We start from the raw sequence: 21,139 nt of genomic DNA on the forward strand, positions 1-21,139 counted from the left end.
GAGATATTACTATTAACTAAAGTCCACACTCTACTCAGACTTGTTTTCTTCTATGTTTTTTTGCCCTTCCAGCATTCTATCCATTGTAACCTATTACATTCAGTGATCATGTCTCCTCGAGCCTCCTTTAGGCTGTGACAGCTTCTCAGACATTTCTTGTTTACAGTGGCCATGACAGTTTGTGGAGTACTGGTCAGGTGTTTTGTAGAATGTGCCTCAGTTGGGATTTAATCTAATATTTTCAAATGGTGAGACTATGGTTATGGGCTTTGGGAGGCAGACTGCAAAGGTGGAGTGCCCTTTGATGAGATCATGTCATATCAAGGATACTATCCACATGACAATCTGATGTTAACCATTATCATCTGGCCAAGGTTGTGTCTGCCAGTTTCCACCACTGTAAACTAACTCTCCCTATACTTTTCACACTCTGCTCTTTGGAGTTGAATCACAAAGCACAGCCCACACTCACGGGATGGGGAAGTAAGCTTCACCTCCTTGTGGGGTGAGTAACCACATAGCTTATTTGGAATTCTTCCTTATGAGAGAAATGTCTCTTCTCTCCTATTTCTTTCTCCATCACTTTGTTTTTTATGTTGGAACTCGTGAGTATTCAATTCCTTTTCCCCCCAAATACAAATCAGTGGTGACCAAGAGACATGTTTACATTTTTATAAAAGTTAATAAAGATAAGTTGGAACATTTTTCATGGTGCCGATGAATACTATTTGACATTGGGTAAGATAATATATTCTATAATGTCCCCAGACTTCATCTTCCTGTAAATATCAGATGTGTTTCTCCTTAACTTGCCATGACTCCGTGTTCAGTGTTCACCCTCGACATTCCCTGAAGGCTCTAAGTGTTGGCTTGTGAGTGGAGCCCTCTAAGATACTTGGCTTTTCCCCACCTCATTCCCATGACTATTGCATCTTACACATAATGACCTTCTTCAGCAAGTGATGTGGAGGCAAGGTTATAGTGTAACCATTTTCCTCTTTATAGAACCAGGAGAATTCATGATCTCTTCTCTATAGTAGATACGTTTTGTTTGAGTCACAGCAAAGGCAAAGTTGTAGCTCCTTAAGTTTCTAAAGAAAGAAATGGTTCATTTTCAACCTTTGGGAAGTAATTTTAAGAAACAGTATAAGGAAACTCAGTCTTTTATCAAGGAGAAGATGCCCAAGAAACTCTTATCTTTACTTCTGCTTAATCAAAACACTGTGTGCTAAAACAAGGTTAATCTCATCCAATTTCTGCGAGGAAAAATATCAATCAAAGCAAAAAGCATCTTATTTGTCCTTGGAAGGAAGCTCAATATAGTTCCTTGTCAAGAATTTGCTCAGTCCCAATTTTCACCCCCACAAAGGAAATAAATTCCTTATAATCAAAGGTGAAGTCAAGGATAATTGCATCCAGAACAACCCATCAGTACGTTAACTCTGACCCAGGCCCACAGACAGCTTGTTAGTTACTACCCAGGCCAGAGAGGGAGACAGACAATAGACCACTTCAGAGGTCAGTTAAGGAGACGGCCTCCCACTTAGGACTGCTGCCAGGGACGTACAATCCAGTGTCTGACATCTGGGTTCTGCAGCTGCCAAGCCTGCCCTTGTGTGGCCACAGGTGTTGGCTGTAACTCAGACACGTGGAAGAAGGAACAGGAATGGCAGCGTCGTTGTGCATGTGTATGTTTCTGTGTGTGTGTGCTTTCATTTTGCTTCCCAAAAGACACATGATTTTTTTTGCTGTTGTTTCAAACTTAATGTATTTCTGCATTATGGCAAGGAACAGTTGGGAAACTAACAAAGAAGCAGCTTTTGTTCAAGAACAAAGGCAAAACAAAGCCGAGTTCTTACACCTACAGGTTAGGCCTGTACATGCACAGGCTGTGTGTGGCATTGCTGGCTTAGTCTTTTGAATAGGTCTTCTCAGGAGCAAAAAAGACAGAAATGGATGCAGAAAAGCCAACGGGCAAACACAGAACCTAAATACTTATTTTCTCCCTATTTCCCCTGCCATCCTTGTTCTGGATCTTCATGAGAATTTGTACTCATCAGTGTCTTTTTGAGTCTGGGACAGACTGTATCTAGGATTGATTTCACACTGCATGAGCTATACCCATCAGGTAACACGCTTAAAGCTGTAAAACTAAGCTCTCTTCCCCTTGCTCCTGTTTCTGAGGCAAATCTAGAAGTTTCTGTCTTAGGTATTTGAGGTTCCTAACTCTAAAGATATGGGCAGTGGCAGAAATGGATGATTAAGAGAAGGGAACTAAACTGGTAAGAAGTATGAAGAGCTAATAGCCAATAGCATTTATATCTGCATTTCCATAATTAAACATACACTTTCCCTTTGGTTTGCCCGCTTCGGAGCTTGTATTTAGACACTGAATTTAATGGAGGAGGGATGAATCTTCAGATTTCATCTTACTGAGTCTTTTCTAAAGAGAAATGCTTGTATCTTCAGGCCAGGGGTTCTTCATCTTTTAAAGCCAACGTGCCCTACAGTGTTGTCCATACTGTCTTCTAAGTATTTCACCAGCCACGAAAATTTTTAACAGGTTTTATTGTGTATTTTCTATTCCAAAAACAGCCTGGTCAGTTGACTATGCTTTTTCCAAGCACAGCCACCACCCCATTTTCCTTAAGAACCTATGTTCTCTTGTTGATGTTCTATCCGTCTATGCTTAGCACATAAATACATCCTTGAGCAGGATTTGTTGAATGGTTGAGTCAAGCAGTATAATAAATCACCACATTATCTGTATGGGAGACTTCCCAAAAGCAAAGGAATAGAATTGCAAAACTTTTGTCATTTTTCAGGCCCCAGTAAGTTCCCCAAATCATCATGCTGTGTTTACACAGCTGAGAGTAATGCTTACTTTACCAAGCCTCTACAAATTGTGCCTTTTGTCTGTTTTGGGTGTTCTCCACGTTTTTCAGCTTGTGTTTTCCTCTGCCCATAATAACTGTGTATGTCCTCTCAATGACTGAGGACTGATTCTAGGCAACACAGTGTATTTTGGTGCTGTGGATTCACATTGGAGGTTCTGTCTGGCAGCCTACTTCCCCTTATGTGTTTTTGGTTATGTTTGTGTGTGTTCATGTCACAGAGTTTATTAATCCTGTCTGACCTGTTCTTCAATATGTTTTCCTTGGAGCACACTTGGATATTTTAAATGACCACATTTTAGGGGAAAACGATTTTCTAGAAGCAGCAGCACCTTCCTTTGGTACTCGTCAGTATCTGTCTCACATTTCCTACTCAGCCAACTCTTTCCTCTTCATAGAAACATGAAATCCTCCACCTCCAGCTATAAACTCCCTTTCCTTCTCTTTCATGTCCAGCTTCTTGAGAAAGTAGTTTGTGCCTCCACTTCCTTTCTAGTCTTTCATTGACCTGATTAATCGGATTTCCCACTCCTGTTGAGCACCTCCACAGAGCTGATTCATACAAGAGCCACCTCCAACCTGCCAAAGGCCTTATCTCCATTCCCTGGAGGCGATTATCACTGTTGATTAATTCACGTTCCTGAAACCAACCCTGCCTTTCCAGCCTCACCTAATGCTCTTCTCACTCAGGTCCTCTGCGTTCTTGCCCTGGTAAGCGATGCCCTGTCCCCAAGCATGCCCTGCCTTCTCTCACCATCCTTGCATTTCCTTCTTTTTGCTTGTACCACCCTGACCTTCCTTCTTCTCCTTCTTGTTTTGTTTTGTTGTTCTTTGTTTTCCAGTCAAAAACATTTCTTCGGGGATGCTTTATGGAATATAGAGAATACAAAATTTAGGATCACAAGATGAAGCAATTTCAGTCCTCTCAAAAGTCAGCCCAGCCCTCAATGCTCTGCAGATGCGAAACCACTGGTGAGACTCACTAAAAGCACTTCGTCACAGAGGAGGCTTTTTGTGAACATTCACAAGAGTGTCTGTTACGTGCCAAACCACATCACATCACACTTATGCAGCAACAATGCACTCATACTGTTTTCATTAGTCACTAGTAGTCAGCTTCATAAAACACCAGAAAAAAGCACAAGAGGGCTCACAAGACGGGTTAAAAAAAGAACCTGTCCTTGCAAAGCACACTGTAACGGAGGACGAGAAGACAGCTTTTAAAGTATTACGCGCCCTGCAGAAAGTATTCACTCCACGATCTCAAGTGACCCAACGTGTGATAAATGTTTGTACAAGGTCTCAACCAGCTAGCACCTCCTCTGGGAGCCTTTCCTTATTCTTCCTCAACTGGACTGGATTTCCTGACACGGCCCTGCCATGGATAGTATACACTATCCTGTATACACTCTCCTGCGTACTCTTCTTTCAAGGCTCTTGACCCACAGTATTACAATTGCTTCTTCACTTGTCTACTGCGTAGCTCTGTGGGTGGACCCTCACATGTACATACTACCGTGGTCAGCATGATGCTGACATAGTGTGTGTGCTCAGTACAAGTTGGCTGAGTGGACACATGATGGAATCGCCACTGATCCAAGGAAATGTATGACGTTATTTTTCATCTACGGTAGAATTTGCCTTTGAGTGTCTTTTGGAAGCCTTTAAGCATCCTTTTAGATGTTTGTACTAGAATATGCTAAATTTCTTAATGGTCCTAAACTTATCTTGTATCCTACATAATTTAGCTCTTAAATTTTTTGAAAGTAGTAATCTACCTTTGGTTTGGTTAGCTGTATCAGTAGTACCAATACTTCTTAGTACTGGATACAAAAGGTAATAAATACCAAAAGAATTTTTTGTGTTTATTATCACCTTTCAGACAGTGTTGATTAAGTCTTTAAATTTGGGGAGTTTAAGTGACTGTGAATCTATCTGTCATAACTTGGGTTTCATATTTCAGTTTCCCTTAATGTACACAGAGCTGGAACTTTCTTCTGTCTTCTATTAAATCAACATTGATTACTGCTAATTAAATTACATGGCTTTTCTTAAATCATAGATCTGTGTAGATTTAAACATACACCATAAAAATTGAATGCCTGCTTTTTTAATGGGTTGTGGCATTTTGTTTTTATGTAACCTAACCTCACTGAAGACTTTGGAAATATTAACCCTTCCACATTCTTGAAGGACAAGCTCATTTTACTTTTGAGGAGAAACAAATAATTATCTGAGGAAAGACCATCATATTGATTTTTCATGTAACCAAAGCATGATTCTAAAATATTCTTTAACTGGTTCATTCACTTGGTAGCCAGTTTACTGCATAAATTCACCTTAATTTCCATAATGGATTATAATGACTGTACATTATTAATCAATTACATTTCTAACCAGCTTGGTCACCACATTAATTATTACAATCTCTAAACTTCCTCATTTTTATGGATACTCCCTTCTCCCTAGATGCAAAGATGAAGACATACATCATTTTCAACAGATGGAGAAAATAATAGTAGCCAATCTCTTAAAACTTACATTTAGTTTATAAAAAGCAAAAGGTAAAAATCACTGTTATGTTGGTTAACACAATTCTATGTTTCTATTGTCTAAATAACAACTTGCAAATACTTTATAACATCAAGAAGTAATAAAATCTTCCATTAGACAAGCTTTTAGGCAAAAATATTCTCCCAAACTAAATTTGAAACAAAGTCCTTAATCTTTATTACCTTCCTATTCTTGACTAAAGCATTGTGTTAAATGAGTATCAAGGGTCAACAGTTTCTTTTTTCCCTCTAATTGAAAGACTATCTCCTGAAACTCTCTGTGCTCATCTTAGATTTACCACCCTAGTAATTTTACGTGACTTCAAGCTTCTATGCTTAGCAGTGTACACCTATTAGAGAGTGATTGTAGGAATAAAACCCTGATTAAGCAACGCACTAGTCTCCTGGGTGTAGGTTATTTTCATTTGGGTTTTTGAGTGTTCATGGAGATACACTGGAGGCACTGGTTCTTTTTTCAGTAGATTGTGATGAGAGCCTCATTTCCCAGGGCACACTGTCTCTACCCTACAGGTCGGAGACCACTGGGCCCGCTGCCGTTGTTGTGGATCTGGTGCCAGATCCCTCAGCCCAGGCCTGCTTTGTCACACTTGTTCAGTACCAAGTGCAAGAAATGTCCCCAGCACTTGACAGAACATAAGACAGAAGAGGCTGGAAGGCCACCACTTTTCATTCCAGAATGTAACATAGCGACAGCAATCGCGGTATCTCCTCAAGAGCCAGTGACAGGTTAGGTTATCAGCAAATGCCGGGTAAGCAAGCCAATTTAAATGAAAACCCTGGAAAGACGTGACTGGGTGTGTGGGAGTTAACCAGAGGAACCAGGAAAATTTGGTGGGAACTATTTTTTTTTTTAATTTTAATATTTTCCCCCTTGTCTAGAGTGTGCAAGATGAAACACAAGACAGGAGAGAAGTAGGCAGGGGAGGGAGTGGTGGAGCGGAGTGAGGGTGTCCAGCACGGAGAAATGAAGCTGTGTTCTCTCGTGCTGTTTACTCGCTAGTTGTGACTCTTTGCGATCCCATGGACTGTAGCCCACCAGGCTCCTCTGTCCATCAGATTCTCCAGGCAAGAGTACTGGAGTGGGTTGCCATGCCCTCCTCCAGGGGATCTTCCCAACTTAGGGATCAAACCCACGTCTCCTGTATCTTCGGCGTTGCAGGCAGATTCTTTACTGTCTGAGCCACTGGGAGGCCCCCGGTTCTCTTGTGAGGGACCTAATAATAACCACTTTCTTACTGCCTCTCTTCCTGGGCACCACTCTCCCACTGAGCCTTATTTCCCGTGGGGGTCCGACCAGGCCGACCTCCCTCTTCACTGCCTATTCAGCCCCCACCTCCTTTCCAATGCCCTGTCGGTCCCCTATTGATGCTATTCCATCTTCTCTTCTGCCTGTGAGCATGCCACCCACTAATAATGCCATTTGTAGCAATATGGATGGGCCTAGAGGGTATCATAGTGAGTGAAGTAAGGCTAGACAGAGGGGAAGTATCATATGATATCCCTTATATTCAGAATCTAAAAAGAAATGATACAAATGAACTTATTTACAAAACAGAAACAGACTCAGAGAACAAACTCATGGTTCTCAGTTGGGGAAGATGAGAGGAAGAGATAGTTAGGGAGTGTGGGATGTCCTGCTATCTCTAAAATGGATAACCAATAAGGACCTATTGTATGGCACAGGGAACCCTGCTCAGTATTATGTGAATGGGAGGGGAGAATGCACCCATATATATATATGGCCGATTCCCTTTGCCGTTCACCTGAAGCTATCACAACATTGTTCATTGGCTATATGCTGATATAAAATTAAAAATTAAAAAAAAAAAAAAACTACTCTGTGCAGCTCAGCTTCTAGCCCCCTCATGAAAGTTCTCCATGCATGGAGTTCATGCCCATCTCAGAACCTCAGTGGCATTCTGATCTTCTATTTCTTCCACTTGCTTTCTGATGATATTGTGTGGGTGGATCTTGACTCTCTTAAATACATTGTAAGTTTTACCAGGGTTGATAATTACTTTATAGGACATATTACACATGGCAGGAGCTCCTTGAATGCCTCACTTCCAAACATTCCAGTAGTTCATCTTAAATGGCAACCATCCACACTCATCCGAAAGGTCTTCTGTGCCCAAGGAAGATCTGCTGTCACCACTGTCATTAGATTTATTGTCATTTCTTCCTCCGCACTTTTCCCTCCTCCTTGTTTTCATGAGCTCTTCAGTATAAGCCCCCTCCCTACCCCAGCTAAAACATTTCTCCCACCAGCTAAAACACTGGCCTGCTCTGCATACATCTCTACTCCCTACCTATCCCTGTTACTTGGAGATGGAAATTTGTTTTTCTCACTTAAGAAATAGCACTCTCCCTGGTACCACCCATGACAGTAACTATATGGAGTTTTTGTTTTGTACCTTCTCAAATGAGACATTAGGTGCAAAGGATGAAAGTCAACAATATTTATAAAATCCATTAAAAAATGTATTTAGCAGGATGAGGACTTCATAAGGCAGGTGTCTATTTCATTGATAACTCTGGAGAAATAACACATTCCAGTTCTACAGACTGGACTCATGATTGAGTGTAGAACTATTCCATCATTACCAGAAATGTTTATTAAGCACCTCTTTTTGTTGTCTTTTTAAATAAATCAATTATGCACCACTTCAGCTTAGGTTTGAAGCATAGAACTTCTCCCATAAGAGATGCTCAGTAAATTCTGAATGGATAGATGCATGACTGCAGCCATGAAATTAAAGGAGGTGTGCTCCTTGGAAGAAAGGCTATGACAAACCTAGCCAGCATGTTAAAAAGCAGAGACATCACTTTGCCAAAAAGGTCTGTATAGTCAAAGCTGTGTTTTTTCCAGTTACTACTGGATGGACTATAAGTAAAGCTGAACACCAAAGAACCAATGCTCTTAAATTGTGGTGTTGGAGAAGACTCTTGAGAGTCCCTTGGACTGCAAGGAGATCTAACCAGTCAATCCTAAAGGAAATCAATCCTGAATATTCATTGGAAGGATTGATGTTGAAACTCCAATACTTTAGCCACGTGATGCAAAGAGATGACTCATTAGAAAAGACCCTGATGCTGGGAAAGATTGAAGACAGGAGGAAAAGGGGACAACAGAGGACGAAATGGTTGGATGGCGTCACTGACTCAATGCACATGAGTTTGAGCAAGCTCCAGGAGATGGTGAAGGACAGCCTGGTGTGCTGCAGTCTATGGGGTTGCAAAGAGCTGGACAAGACTGATCACCTGAATAACAACAATGGAAGGATGAATGGATCGATGAAAGGGGGTTGTTCTTCATCACACCTGCACATGGCACAGATCCATGAGAGTATCATTTGCTTTGAATTGTGCAGTAGGTTCTGGTCATCGTGTTATGCCAGTGCACATACATACTTGCCCATTCCCCCTTGGGAAAAAAGACAGTTGACAGAGTGGATGTAACCTGATGGTATATGGTAATAGCAGATATAAGTTTAGCTTACATTTGCTAAGTTCTTAGGTATCAAGCACTGTTCTAAGTGCTTTAGATATATTATTTTATTGAATCTTTTAAAACCTTATCATTGCCAAAAGATGGAAACAACTCAGGCTCCTATCAACAGATGAATGGATGAACAAAATGATGAAAACATTGGAATGTCATTCAGCCCTGAAAAGGAATGAAGTGCTGACATATGCTACAACATGAATGAACCTTGGAAACCTTATATGAGGTGAAATGAGCCTTGTGGAACAGTACTGCACTATTACACTTACATGAACTGTCTAGAATAGATTCATTCATAAAAACAGTAAGTGGCTTAGAGGTTAGCAGTGATTTGAGGCTGGGGAGAAGGTGGCTGGCAGTTCTTGCTTAGTGAGCAGAGTTTCTGTCTGGGGTGTTGATAAAAACTGTAAGTAGATGCGGTGACAAATGCACAACATCGTGAATGTAACTGATGCCACTCCATTGTACCCTTAAAACGGTTAAAACAACATATTTTATATTTTACCTCAATAAAAGTTAATGGAGAAAAACCCTGTTATTAAAGTTTGTTGCTCAGTCATGACCGACTCTTTGTGACCCCATGGACTGTAGCCCACCAGGCTCCTCTTTCCATGGGATTCTCCAGGCAAGAATACTGGAGTGAGGTGCCATTCCCTTCTCCAGGGGATCTTCCCAACCCAGGGATCATACCCAGGTCTCCTGTATTGCAGGCAAGTTCTTTACTGTCTAAGCCTGAGGAAAGCCCCTCAAAAATTAGTGGAAAAAATCCTATTATTAGCCCAATTTTAAATTTGAATATAACAGGAATGTTTAAACAAATATGAGTTATATATTCTGACAAAACAAGAAGTACAGGAGGTGAAACAGCATTGGTTCACAGCCTCAGTGATATCGAGGTTGTCCTCTCTTTGAGTCTCTTGCCTTTTCCTGATGACAGCAAGAAAATGGCTACAGCTCTATATATTGCTTCCATGTTTGAGGTAGGAAGTGGATAAGAAGGGGATGATACCTGTCTAATCTTTTTGTTGTATCAGGTTAAAAAAACAAAAGCTTTTCTTATGCCTCTAACACATTTCCACTTGTATCTGACTGGACAGAACTGTGCCTCCAGGCTGTCCTTAGATGCAAGGCGAGGAAGCCTGGCAACATAAGTGATTAGTGTTTCCAGCCTCTTCTGCTGGGCTTCCCAGGTGGCTCAGTGGTAAAGAATTGGCCTGTCAGTGCAAGAGATGTGGGTTCGATCCCTGGATCAGAAAGATCCCCTGGAGGAGGAAATGGCAACCCAGCCCAGTATTCTTGCCTGGGCAGTCCCATGAACAGAGGAGCCCCGAGGGCTATATAGTACTTGGGGGTCACAAAGCGTCGGACACAACAGAGCACGCAAGCCTCTTCCATAAGGCAACAAGGAGATGGATTGGAATGTCTGTTGAGGAATGAACACCGTCTGGCACAATGACAGAAATGAGTACCAGAGAGGTTAAAGCAGAGTTTCCTCTGCTGGAAGCAAACCTGACAGCTGACATTTTGGACTGGGTAATTCTCCGTTGTGAGGGGCTGGCATGTACTTTATGGGATGTTTGGCCCCATCCCTTGCCTCTACCCATCAGATAACAGTAGTCTTCCACCCTGCCCCCCCACCTCAGTTGTGATCATCAAAAATGTCTCCAGACATTGTCCCTAATTGAGGACCACTGGGTTAGATGATTGGCCAGAATCTCATTGCTGGGACTTCCCTGGTGGTCCAGCAGCTAAGACTCTGCCCTTCTAATGTGGGAGGCCTGAGTTTGCTCCTTGATCAGGGAACTAGATCCCACGTGCCACAACTGAGGCCCAGCACAGCCAAATAAATAAATACATTTTTTTAAAAATATGAAGCCTCATTGCTGAGATTTGAATCCAGACACCTGAATTTGCATTCCTCTTGGCCAGCATCTGAGCAGCTGGTGCCATTGAACACATGGCCTTATAGTTAACAGGAGCTATAGAGCAAGCGGACTAACTTGTATACACTGAGTTAGTGAGACACCCAGGAGATGCTTTCCCAACCATCCACATGCATTTCCTGAGCGCCTGTTACTGAGACATAAGCCCTGGCAGTTTAGAAGTCATAGCACGTATTTATGATGGAGAAAGGTTCAAGTAGCTTTACAACCCAAACATTTTCAACAGGGCAAAAATGTCTTAGATATTAAAACTCAGCCCTACCCAACAGATCTTATCCCAGTATTTAATTTCTCTATAAAGGAGTATTTAAATTATTTTCTTCTCTTTGAGGGAGCAACAATGAAAAAAAAAAATAGGTTGAGAAACATTGCTGTAGCCTAAGGAACTAGGTGGAGCAAGCAGTTTTTTTCTGAAAAGGTGAGAAATATCATTATTGACCTAAAATGAGAGAACATAGGATCTCTAGAATATGAATGGTGAGTGAATTTTAGGAGTCCTGCTGGGTGTTTTCATTAGATGCATCCCTTTATTGGTTCAGTCAGTAGTCATCCCAGTTAATTCACTTTCATGTCTCTCTATTCATGAATGTGATACATTTTAATCTTTCTCCCTTTTTTTATCACATTACTTTCGATGGAACATGCCTCCCAACAAGTGAATTTCCTCCCTTTTCTTCAGTCTCCATTATTCAAAGAGACATCTGTTTTCTTTAAGAAATAAAAGTGTCTAGAAATACACTCACAGGATTAAAACGTGTTTGCATCATCAGCTGATTACTCACATCATAGAATAGCAAGTAAATATAGTGAGGAAGACAAGTTTACGAACCATGAAATTTAGTAGATCTAGCTTTAATTCCTTGATGTTGGACAATTTACATGACCTCATAGAACCTCCATTTTCTTATCTTTGAAATGGGCCTGATGTTTGAGATAGTGTGGAGATAAGAATTAAAGGAGCTATTATTATATGTCAACTGCTTAGCAGAGAGCCTAGCCAGTAGTGAATGGCAAATATGGGGCAACTACTGGCAATAGTGTCTGTAAATAATACTGAGTAAAGCAATTTTTTCTGATAGAAAAACTAGATGGTAGTATGAGAATGGACTGATTCAGATCAAAGTGACGTAAGAGATTCCTCATCACTCAGTGGTTGACTCAGGAGAGTCAGCCAGGATTGAGTCTACCTGTTCTGAACTTAATCATGGTTCTTGCTAAGCATAAAGACAAGATGCCTAATGTTCACACAGGAGAAGGGCCACACTGGACCCTGTCTCCCTGGTACACCTCCCTAGAGCTGATGCTGTCCACCACTTTCAGCAAGTCACTTAACATCTGTTTATCAGCATCCTCCTGTAACGATTAGGAGGAAGGTACCTGCCCTTCTTTCCCCATAAGATGGTGGAGAGTAAATGAACTCATTCATGCATATCTATTCCCTGTAAGATAGCGTAAGGCACAGTGCCTGTTCACAGAGTTTACATTTGTTATTTGTCTTATTTCTTTAAAACCCTTTGCTTAAGACAGAAATATAGATCAATGGAACAGAATAGAAAGCCCAGAGATAAATCCATGAACCTATGGACACCTTATCTTCAACAAAGGAGGCAAGGATATACAATGGAAAAAAGACAACCTCTTTAACAAGTGATGCTGGGAAAACTGGTCAACCACTTGTAAAAGAATGAAACTAGAACACTTTCTAACACCATACACAAAAATAAACTCAAAATGAATTAAAGATCTAAATGTAAGAACAGAAACTATAAAACTCCTAGAGGAGAACATAGGCAAAACACTCTCCGACATAACACAGCAGGATCCTCTATGACCCACCTCCCAGAATATTGAAAATAAAAGCAACAATAAACAAATGGGACCTAATGAAACTTAAAAGCTTTTGCACAACAAAGGAAACTATAAGCAAGGTGAAAAGACAGCCCTCAGACTTGGAGAAAAGAATAGCAAATGAAGCAATAGACAAAGGATTAATCTCAAAAATATACAAGCAACTCCTGCAGCTCAATTCCAGAAAAATAAATGACCCAATCAAAAAATGGGCCAAAGAACTAAACAGACATTTCTCCAAAGAAGACATACAGATGGCTAACAAACACATGAAAAGATGCTCAACATCACTCATTATCAGAGAAATGCAAATCAAAACCACAATGAGGTACCATTACACGCCAGTCAGGATGGCTGCTATCCAAAAGTCTACAAGCAATAAATGCTGGAGAGGGTGTGGAGAAAAGGGAACCCTCTTACACTGTTGGTGAAAATGCAAACTAGTACAGCCACTATGGAGAACAGTGTGGAGAGTCCTTAAAAAACTGAAAATAGAACTGCCATATGACCCAGCAATCCCACTTCTGGGCATACACACTGAGGAAACCAGATCTGAAAGAGACACGTGCACCCCAATGTTCATCGCAGCACTGTTTATAATAGCCAGGACATGGAAGCAACCTAGATGCCCATCAGCAGACAAATGGATAAGGAAGCTGTGGTACATATATACCATGGAATATTGCTCAGCAATTAAAAAGAATTCATTTGAATCAGTTCTAGTGAAATGGATGAAACTGGAGCCCATTATACAGAGTGAAGTAAGCCAGAAAGATAAAGACCAATACAGCATACTAACACATATATATGGAATTTAGAAAGATGGTAATGATAACCCTATATGCAAGACAGAAAAAGAGACACAGATGTACAGAACAGACTTTTGGACTCTGTGGGAGAAGGCGAGGGTGGGATGTTTCGAGAGAACAGCATGTATATTATCTAGGGTGAAACAGACCACCGGCCCAGGTTGGATGCATGAGACAAGTGCTCGGGCCTGGTGCACTGGGAAGACCCAGAGGGATCGGGTAGTGAGGGAGGTGGGAGGGGGGATCAGGATGGGGAATACATGTAAATCCATGGCTGATTCATGTCAATGTATGAGGAGACCCACTACAATATTGTAAAGTAATTAGCCTCCAACTAATAAAAATAAATGAAAAAAAAATAATAAATAAATAAATAAATAAACCCTTTGCTTATATTTACAATAGGAGGACATGAGAGCAACCTAGATGTCCATCAACAGAAGAATGGATAAAGAAGTTGTGATATGTATATGCAGTGGAATACTAGCCATAAAAAGGAACACATCTGAGTCAGTTCTAGTGAGGTGGATGAGCCTAGAACCTGTTACACAGAGTGAAGTAAGTCGGAAGAGAAAAACAGATATCATATAGTAAAGCATATATATGGAATCTAGAAAAGTGGACTGATGAATCTATTTTCAGGGAATGAATGGAAACACAGATGTAGAGAATGAACTTGTAGATACAGTGGGAGAAGAGGAGAGTGGGACAAATTGAGCATTGACATATATACATTACCATGTGCAAAATAGCTGGCTAGGAGGAGGCCGCTAAATAACACAAGAGGCCAGCCTGGTACACTGTGACAACCTAGAGGGGCAGGATGGGGGGAGCCCAAGAAGGAGGGGATATATACATGTGTGTGTATATATAGTTATGACTCATCCGGGGTATTGTATGGCAGAAACCAACGTAACAGTGTAAAGCCTTCAAATAAAATTATCCTTCAAATAAAATAAATATCCTTATTATCCTTCAAATAAAAATAAACCCTTTAATGTTTAACACATAGGAAAACATCAAAAAAAGTAACAATCGTTTATTTGTTGTTTTGTTATTCTCTAAAACATTGTCAATTAAAAATGCACCTTAGCAGTATAATGCTGACTGATGGCCTGAAGGGATGGGTGCCCACTGTGACCTGGGTGTCTGAAGTAGGTGATTTGTAAGAAGAACTCACTAATGCTCCTGGGTTCATAGTTCAGTTGTCTGTTGACTTTGAATAATAAAGTGTTCAGAGAATAGATGCTTTTTATAATGGGGCGGGTAGAGGTGGAAACCGGATGACTTGGGAAAGTAGCTATTGTTTCTTTTAAATTTCTTATCTGAAAATAAGTTCACTATTTAGTCAGGATTTCTTCTTAGGGTTACTAAAGCTGTAGAAGAGGTTGGGAGAGAGATTCTATGCAATTCTTTCTAAGCCCTATATTTTTGACACTTTTTTCAAGTTGTTAAAATATATGTGAGATATTAATGTGAAGGTGATACAAGAAATAATCCGTAGCTTTATTTTATGTTTGTGACTTCATCTGGCTATAAAGCAAATGGCTCACAGATTATAGCAGTCACTTTTTATACTGACCACGCTAGTTTAGAATCACTATAACAACCACTAACCACTCTATTTGCTAGAAAGGCACATATTCTAGACTAAATTTTGGCTTAGGGAACTGCTATTAATTCTATCACATGAATCATAGGATAATCTTATAAAATGTTCATAGCTAAGCACTGGATTTATCTTCTTTGATGCTACTAGATTCCTTCAAGAAATCCTCTTGCCTAGAGATTACTATTATAAATCGTCCCAGCATCTGACTTGAAATCATTGCTGGTCCCAACTATTGGGCTTGGAACTCTTACTGCCTTTTAGCCATCATCTCAAAAACATAACTGAATGTATGTATTCCTCTCTTCTGAAACATTTTCCTTCATATCAACCTAACTCACCTCTTCTCTCATTTCCTCATGCCAGACATCCTAGAGTGTGAAGTCAAGCAGGCCTTAGAAAGCATCACTATGAACAAAGCTAGTGGAGGTGATGGAATTCCAGTTGAGCTATTTCAAATCCTAAAAGATGGTGCTGTGAAAGTGCTGCACTCAATATGCCAGCAAATTTGGAAAACTCAGCAGTGGCCACAGGACTGGAAAAGGTCAGTTTTCATTCCAATCCCGAAGAAAGGCAATGCCAAAGAATGCTCAAACTACCGCACAATTGCACTCATTTCACATGCTAGTTGGAGAAGGAAATGGCAACCCACTCTAGTATTCTTGCCTGGAAAATCCCATGTATGGAGGAACCTGGTAGGCTACAGTTCATGGGGTCACAAAGAGTCAGATATGACTGAGCGACTTCACTTTCACTTTCACATGCTAGTAAGGCTATGCTCAAAAACCTTCAAGCTAGGCTTCAAGAGTACATGAACCAAGAACTTCCAGATGTACAAGAGAGATTTAGAAAAGGCAAAGGAACCAGAGATCAAATTGCCAACATCTGCTAGATCATAAAAAACCAAAGGAAAAAAAAAAGCCAAGGGAATTCCAAAAAACATCTATTTCTGCATTATTAACTATGCTGTCTTTGACTACGTGGATCACAACAAACTGTGGAAAATTCTTAAAGAGATGGGAATACCAGACCAGCTGACCTGTCTTCTGAGAAACCTGTAAGCAGGACAAGCAGCAACAGTCAGACCTGGACATGGAACAACAGACTGGTTCAAAATCAGGAAAGGAGTACACCAAGGCTGTATGTTGTCACCCTGCTTATTTAACTTATATGCAGAGTACATCATGTGAAATGCTGGGCTGGAAGACTCACACGGTTGAATCAAGATTGCTGGGAGAAATATCAACAACCTCAGATATGTGGATGATACTACCCTTATGGCAGAAAGCGAAGAGGAACTAAAGAGCCTATTGATGAAAGTTAAAGAGGAGAGTGAAAAAGCTGACAAAACTCAACATTTCAAAAACAAAGATCATGGCATCCGGTCCCATCATTTCATGGCAAATAAATGGGGGGAAAAGTGGAAACAGTGACATTTTATTTTCTTGAGCTCCAAAATAACTGTAGATGGTGACTGCAGCCACAAAATTAAAATAGACATTTGCTCCTTGGAATAATTGCTATGACAAACCTAGACAGTATATTAAAAAGTAGAGACATCACTTTGCTGACAAAGGTCCACATAGCCAAAGCTATGGTTTTTCCAGTAGTCACGTACAGATGTGAGAGTTGGACCATTAAAAAGGCTGAGCGCTGAAGAATCAATGCTTTTGAACTGTGGTGCTGGAGAAGACTCTTGAGAGTCCTTGGGCAGCAAGGAGATCAAACAAGTCAATCCTAAAGGAAATCAACCCTGACTATTCATTAGAAGATCTGATGGTGAAGCTGAAACTCCAATACTTTGGCCACCTGATGTGAAGAGCCAACTCACTGGAAAAGACCCTGAAGCTGGTAAAGCTTGAGGACAAAAGGAGAAAGGGATGACAAAAGATGAGATGGTCAGATGGCATCATCAACTCAATGGACATGAGTTTGACCAAACTCTGGGAGATAGAGAAGGACAGGAAAGCTTGGTATGCTGCAGTTCATGGGGCTTCAAAGAGTTGGACATGACCTAGCAACTGAACAACTCATTTCCTCATAGTATTAATTTTATCACATAACTTTTTTCACATAAGCTTTTTTTTTTTTAACTGCCAGAGTGGAATATCTGACTATAAAGTTGAAAGCACAAAAGTCAGGAAATGCTAGGTGAGAACTCTCCCAACAACAATAAATCTTTTTTATGGCCCTTTCTGCATCCTCTGGTATCCATTTAATAGCCCAACTAGTCATCTGCCATCCTCTATAGGAAAACATTAATTTTTGGCTCCCTGGTTTTTGCCTGATTGTGTTCAATCAGGAATTTTTACTTTTACTTTGGAATTTCTGATTCTTTTTTTTTTTTCCTTTCTACCTTATCTCCTTTATTCTAAGTCTCAGTGGGGTTGGGAATGATTTATGTTGAAGAAGAAAAATATACAGCCCCACACAAAAATTTCATAAAATTTGAGGTGGATTTCTTTAGACCTAGATGAAATGCTTTGTCTAGATTTATTCATCCCTTTTGGTTTCTGAGATGTGGAAAGGAATCTTGGCCTTTGAGATGGAGCAGAATGAATCGAGATGCTCAGGAAATATCTCCTAAGTAAATGTAATAATAAATGCTCCTTAAACTGTTCACTTTATTCCCATGTCTTGTATCATTTGACACACCAAGAAGTTTGAGTTCTGCCTGGAGGATGCCCATGCTGGGTGGTATGATTCTGGTTAGGGCTTCCTACGGCATGTATCAACCTAGCCACAGAACAATCATTATTTTCTCCCATAAAATAAAACCTTATTGTAGCATATAAATACAAGCACTCTTTAATTAAAAGCCATATAATAAAACATACACTACATTTTAAATATACTCTTTATAAAGTTAGGACTAAAGAAATACATGTATCCAGGTATAGACAAGTACCTCGCTAACATTTAGCTATTCTCAGTCACTGAGTCTCTCCCTGGGGCTTTCCCAGTAGCTCGGCAGTAAAGAATCCAACTGCCAGTGCAGGAGATGTAAAAGATGTGGGTTCGATCCCTGGTCCGGGAAGATCCCCCAGAGGAGGGCATGGCAACCCACTCCAGTACTCTTGCCTGGAGAATACCATGGACAGAGGAACCTGGAGGGTTCATAGGGTCACAAAGAGTAGAACACAACTGAAGTGACTTAGCACACACACACACTGGGCTTATGTAGATCCCAGTTTAAATACAGAGCTTTCTAGGACTCGTCCACTGAAGCTCTTTGAGGAAGTTTCTATAAAACCTTATATTTCTCTCTAGTAACAATGATCTTTGCCTGCTGGTTCTCAGTTTAAAAGAGGGGAGAAGCCATTCTAAGAGTGAAGCTTATTTGCCATTCTAAGAGCTCTGGGAGTTGGTGATGGACAGGGAAGCCTGGTGTGCTGCAGTCCATGGGGTTGCAAAGAGTCGGATACGACTGGGTGACTGAACTGAACTGAAGAGCAAAGATCCATTTGCTTTCCTAAGTTGCTACTTTCTCATCTAACCTAAAAACATATAGACAGTCCAAAAGAAGCTAACAATAGACAGTCCAAAAGAAGCTAATACCACTAAACCTCATCAAAAGGAATCTCACTGCTACTTCTCAAATACGTACAACTTCCCTGTATCTACTTTGCCCTTAGTGTGCTTTATTTTTAAGATTAATCTTTTTCATCAGAACCTTTCTCTTGAATTCACTCATACACAACCTTACATAGTATTAAAGTTGAAATATTAGTATGGAGGCTCCTTCAGAAACTAAAAATACAGCAATATGATCCAGCAATCCCACTACTGGGCATATATCCAGAGAACAACATGGTTAAAAAGGATACGTGCATGTTCATAGCAGTGCTATTTACAATAGCCAAGACACGGAAGCAACCTAAATGTCCATCAACAGCTGAATGGATAAAGAAGATGTGGTACCTATATACAGTGGAATATAACTCAGCTATTAAAAAGGATGAAATAATGCCATTGGCAGCAACATACCTGGAGATTATCATACTCAGTGAAATCAGATAGAGAAAGACATATCATATAATATTGCTTATATGTGGAATATAAAAAAATTATACAATCGAACGTATTTACAAAATAGAAACAAGACTCATAGACTTAGAGAATGAACTTTTAGTTACCAGGTGGGAAAGGCTGGGGTTGGGGATGATTGGGAGGTTGCGATTGACACGTACACTCTGCTGTGTTTAGAACAGATAACCAACAAGGACCTACTGTATAGCACAGGGAACTCTGCTCAATACTCTGTAATAACGTAAATGGGAAAATAATTTTAAAAAGAATAGATACATGTAATCACTTTGCTGGACACCTGAAACACAACATTGCTAATCAAGTATACTCCAATGAAAAATAAAAAAATAAGGTTGAAATATTGGATTATATTCCACCCTTTACTGTCATAGTGCATCTTATCTAGAGTTGTTGAATAATTCATTTAATTACTTAATAATTATTTATTAATAATAGCTTATTAAGCTGATCTTAAACACAGCTGCTTGTAAGGATATTAAAAGCCCATTTCTAGTAAGCCTTTCCTAAGGAAGTGACAGCAAAATTCTCCCCAAACGTGCCTGCTTGGAAAATCATCTAAAAGTTTAGTGCTGAGGAAGTGACACGGAACGTCTGGCAGCTTGGAACGTGTTCTTCTCGAGAGGCTGCCCATGGGCACCGTTGGCCGAGGGGACCCAGACAGGTAAGGAGCTCCTCCAGCCACTGGGAACTGGAGGTCTTGATGGGATGGGTGGGGGGTGGGGGTGGTAAGAAGGGGAAGCAGAAACTGGGGCTGATTTCATGCTCCTCTGACTTGCCTCTTGTCCCCTAGGCACAGCCCAGAGATGCTCTGGCAGGAGTGGGAGCAGCTGAATAGACGAAGAAAGGCCTTTTGTCCCTCCATTCCCTCCAGACCAGAGTTGGGGTGACAGATGTAACATAGACAGGACTTCAGGCAGGTCCAGAGTGACCTGGATATTCTGAGCTTATTCTTGATTAGCAAGATTCAGGTTTTAGTTGTTTGGGATTTTTTAGACCAGCGGTCCCCAACCTTTTGGGCACCATGAACCGATTTCTTGGGAGACAATTTTTCCATGGACCGGGAGTCGGGGCAGGGAATGGTTTTGGAATGATTCAAGTACATTCCATTTATCACGCGCTTTATTTCTGATCTAATGCCACTGCTGATTTGACAGGACTTATGAATCTGCCACCTGGAGGCTCTAGACCTCAGCTATAGACAGAAGTAGGTGGAATTTCATTTTTGGATATTTTGAGCAGAGCTTCACCCCCTCATTCCAATAAAACAAATTTCATTTTAATACATAACACTAAATGTTTTTGTTTCTTTTTTTTTTTCTTCCTTGGAGAACACTCATCACAGAATGTCTACACAAAATCACAGGAAATAACAAAATGTCTCAAAATCTTACTTTTTATGTGCTGCTGGAAACAATCATGTGACTTTTTTCTTTACTTAAGTCATTCTGAGGGGGGATAAAGGTGGCTAAGGATGATATGGAAAACTTCAGCATTAAAAATAATATCCTAAGTAATCCAAAAGGGAAATTAATTTCGCTTTGAAGGTGTTCACGCACACAAACACTGAAATAATGACTAAACTGGCTCCCCTGAGAAAATGCCAACTGTTGCCTGCTTCCCACTGGGCTCCAGGGGTAACCAGCTTCTCTCACTGCCCTAACTTCATACTCCAGAGACTTAACATCTCCTCAGGCAATCAGAAATGATTGCGTTAGGAGATACCAACTACTCCCATTATTAAGTCAGAATTGGCTGATTTCCTTAACAAGTGAAACCATCATTGCTATAAAAAATAATAGTGATACAAGGCAACTTAGAATGCACAGGATGTTTAAGTTGATGGTATCTCATTTTAAAACCCTCCTGGCACATCGAATTGGTTGGAGTACTCATTCACACCCACATACC

At 40.5% G+C, this 21,139-nt stretch overlaps 1 protein-coding gene across 3 annotated transcripts in view; it reads left to right on the forward strand.

Annotated features, from left to right (window-relative positions):
* UMAD1 (UBAP1-MVB12-associated (UMA) domain containing 1) overlaps positions 1–21,139 on the forward strand; it is a 278,759-nt gene that overhangs the window by 239,404 nt on the left and 18,216 nt on the right. Inside the window, exon 5 of one of the 3 annotated variants that reach the window (XM_043873026.1) lies at positions 15,548–15,563. The exons of the other annotated variants lie outside the window; for them this stretch is intronic. Coding sequence (XP_043728961.1) covers position 15,548 — 1 coding nt within the window. The 3' untranslated portion in view covers positions 15,549–15,563. Of the gene's footprint in view, positions 1–15,547; positions 15,564–21,139 lie in introns of those variants that run through there. 3 annotated transcript variants of the gene reach the window in all.

This window comes from Cervus elaphus, chromosome 18 (assembly GCF_910594005.1).
Source record: "Cervus elaphus chromosome 18, mCerEla1.1, whole genome shotgun sequence".
Lineage (NCBI taxonomy): Eukaryota > Metazoa > Chordata > Mammalia > Artiodactyla > Cervidae > Cervus > Cervus elaphus.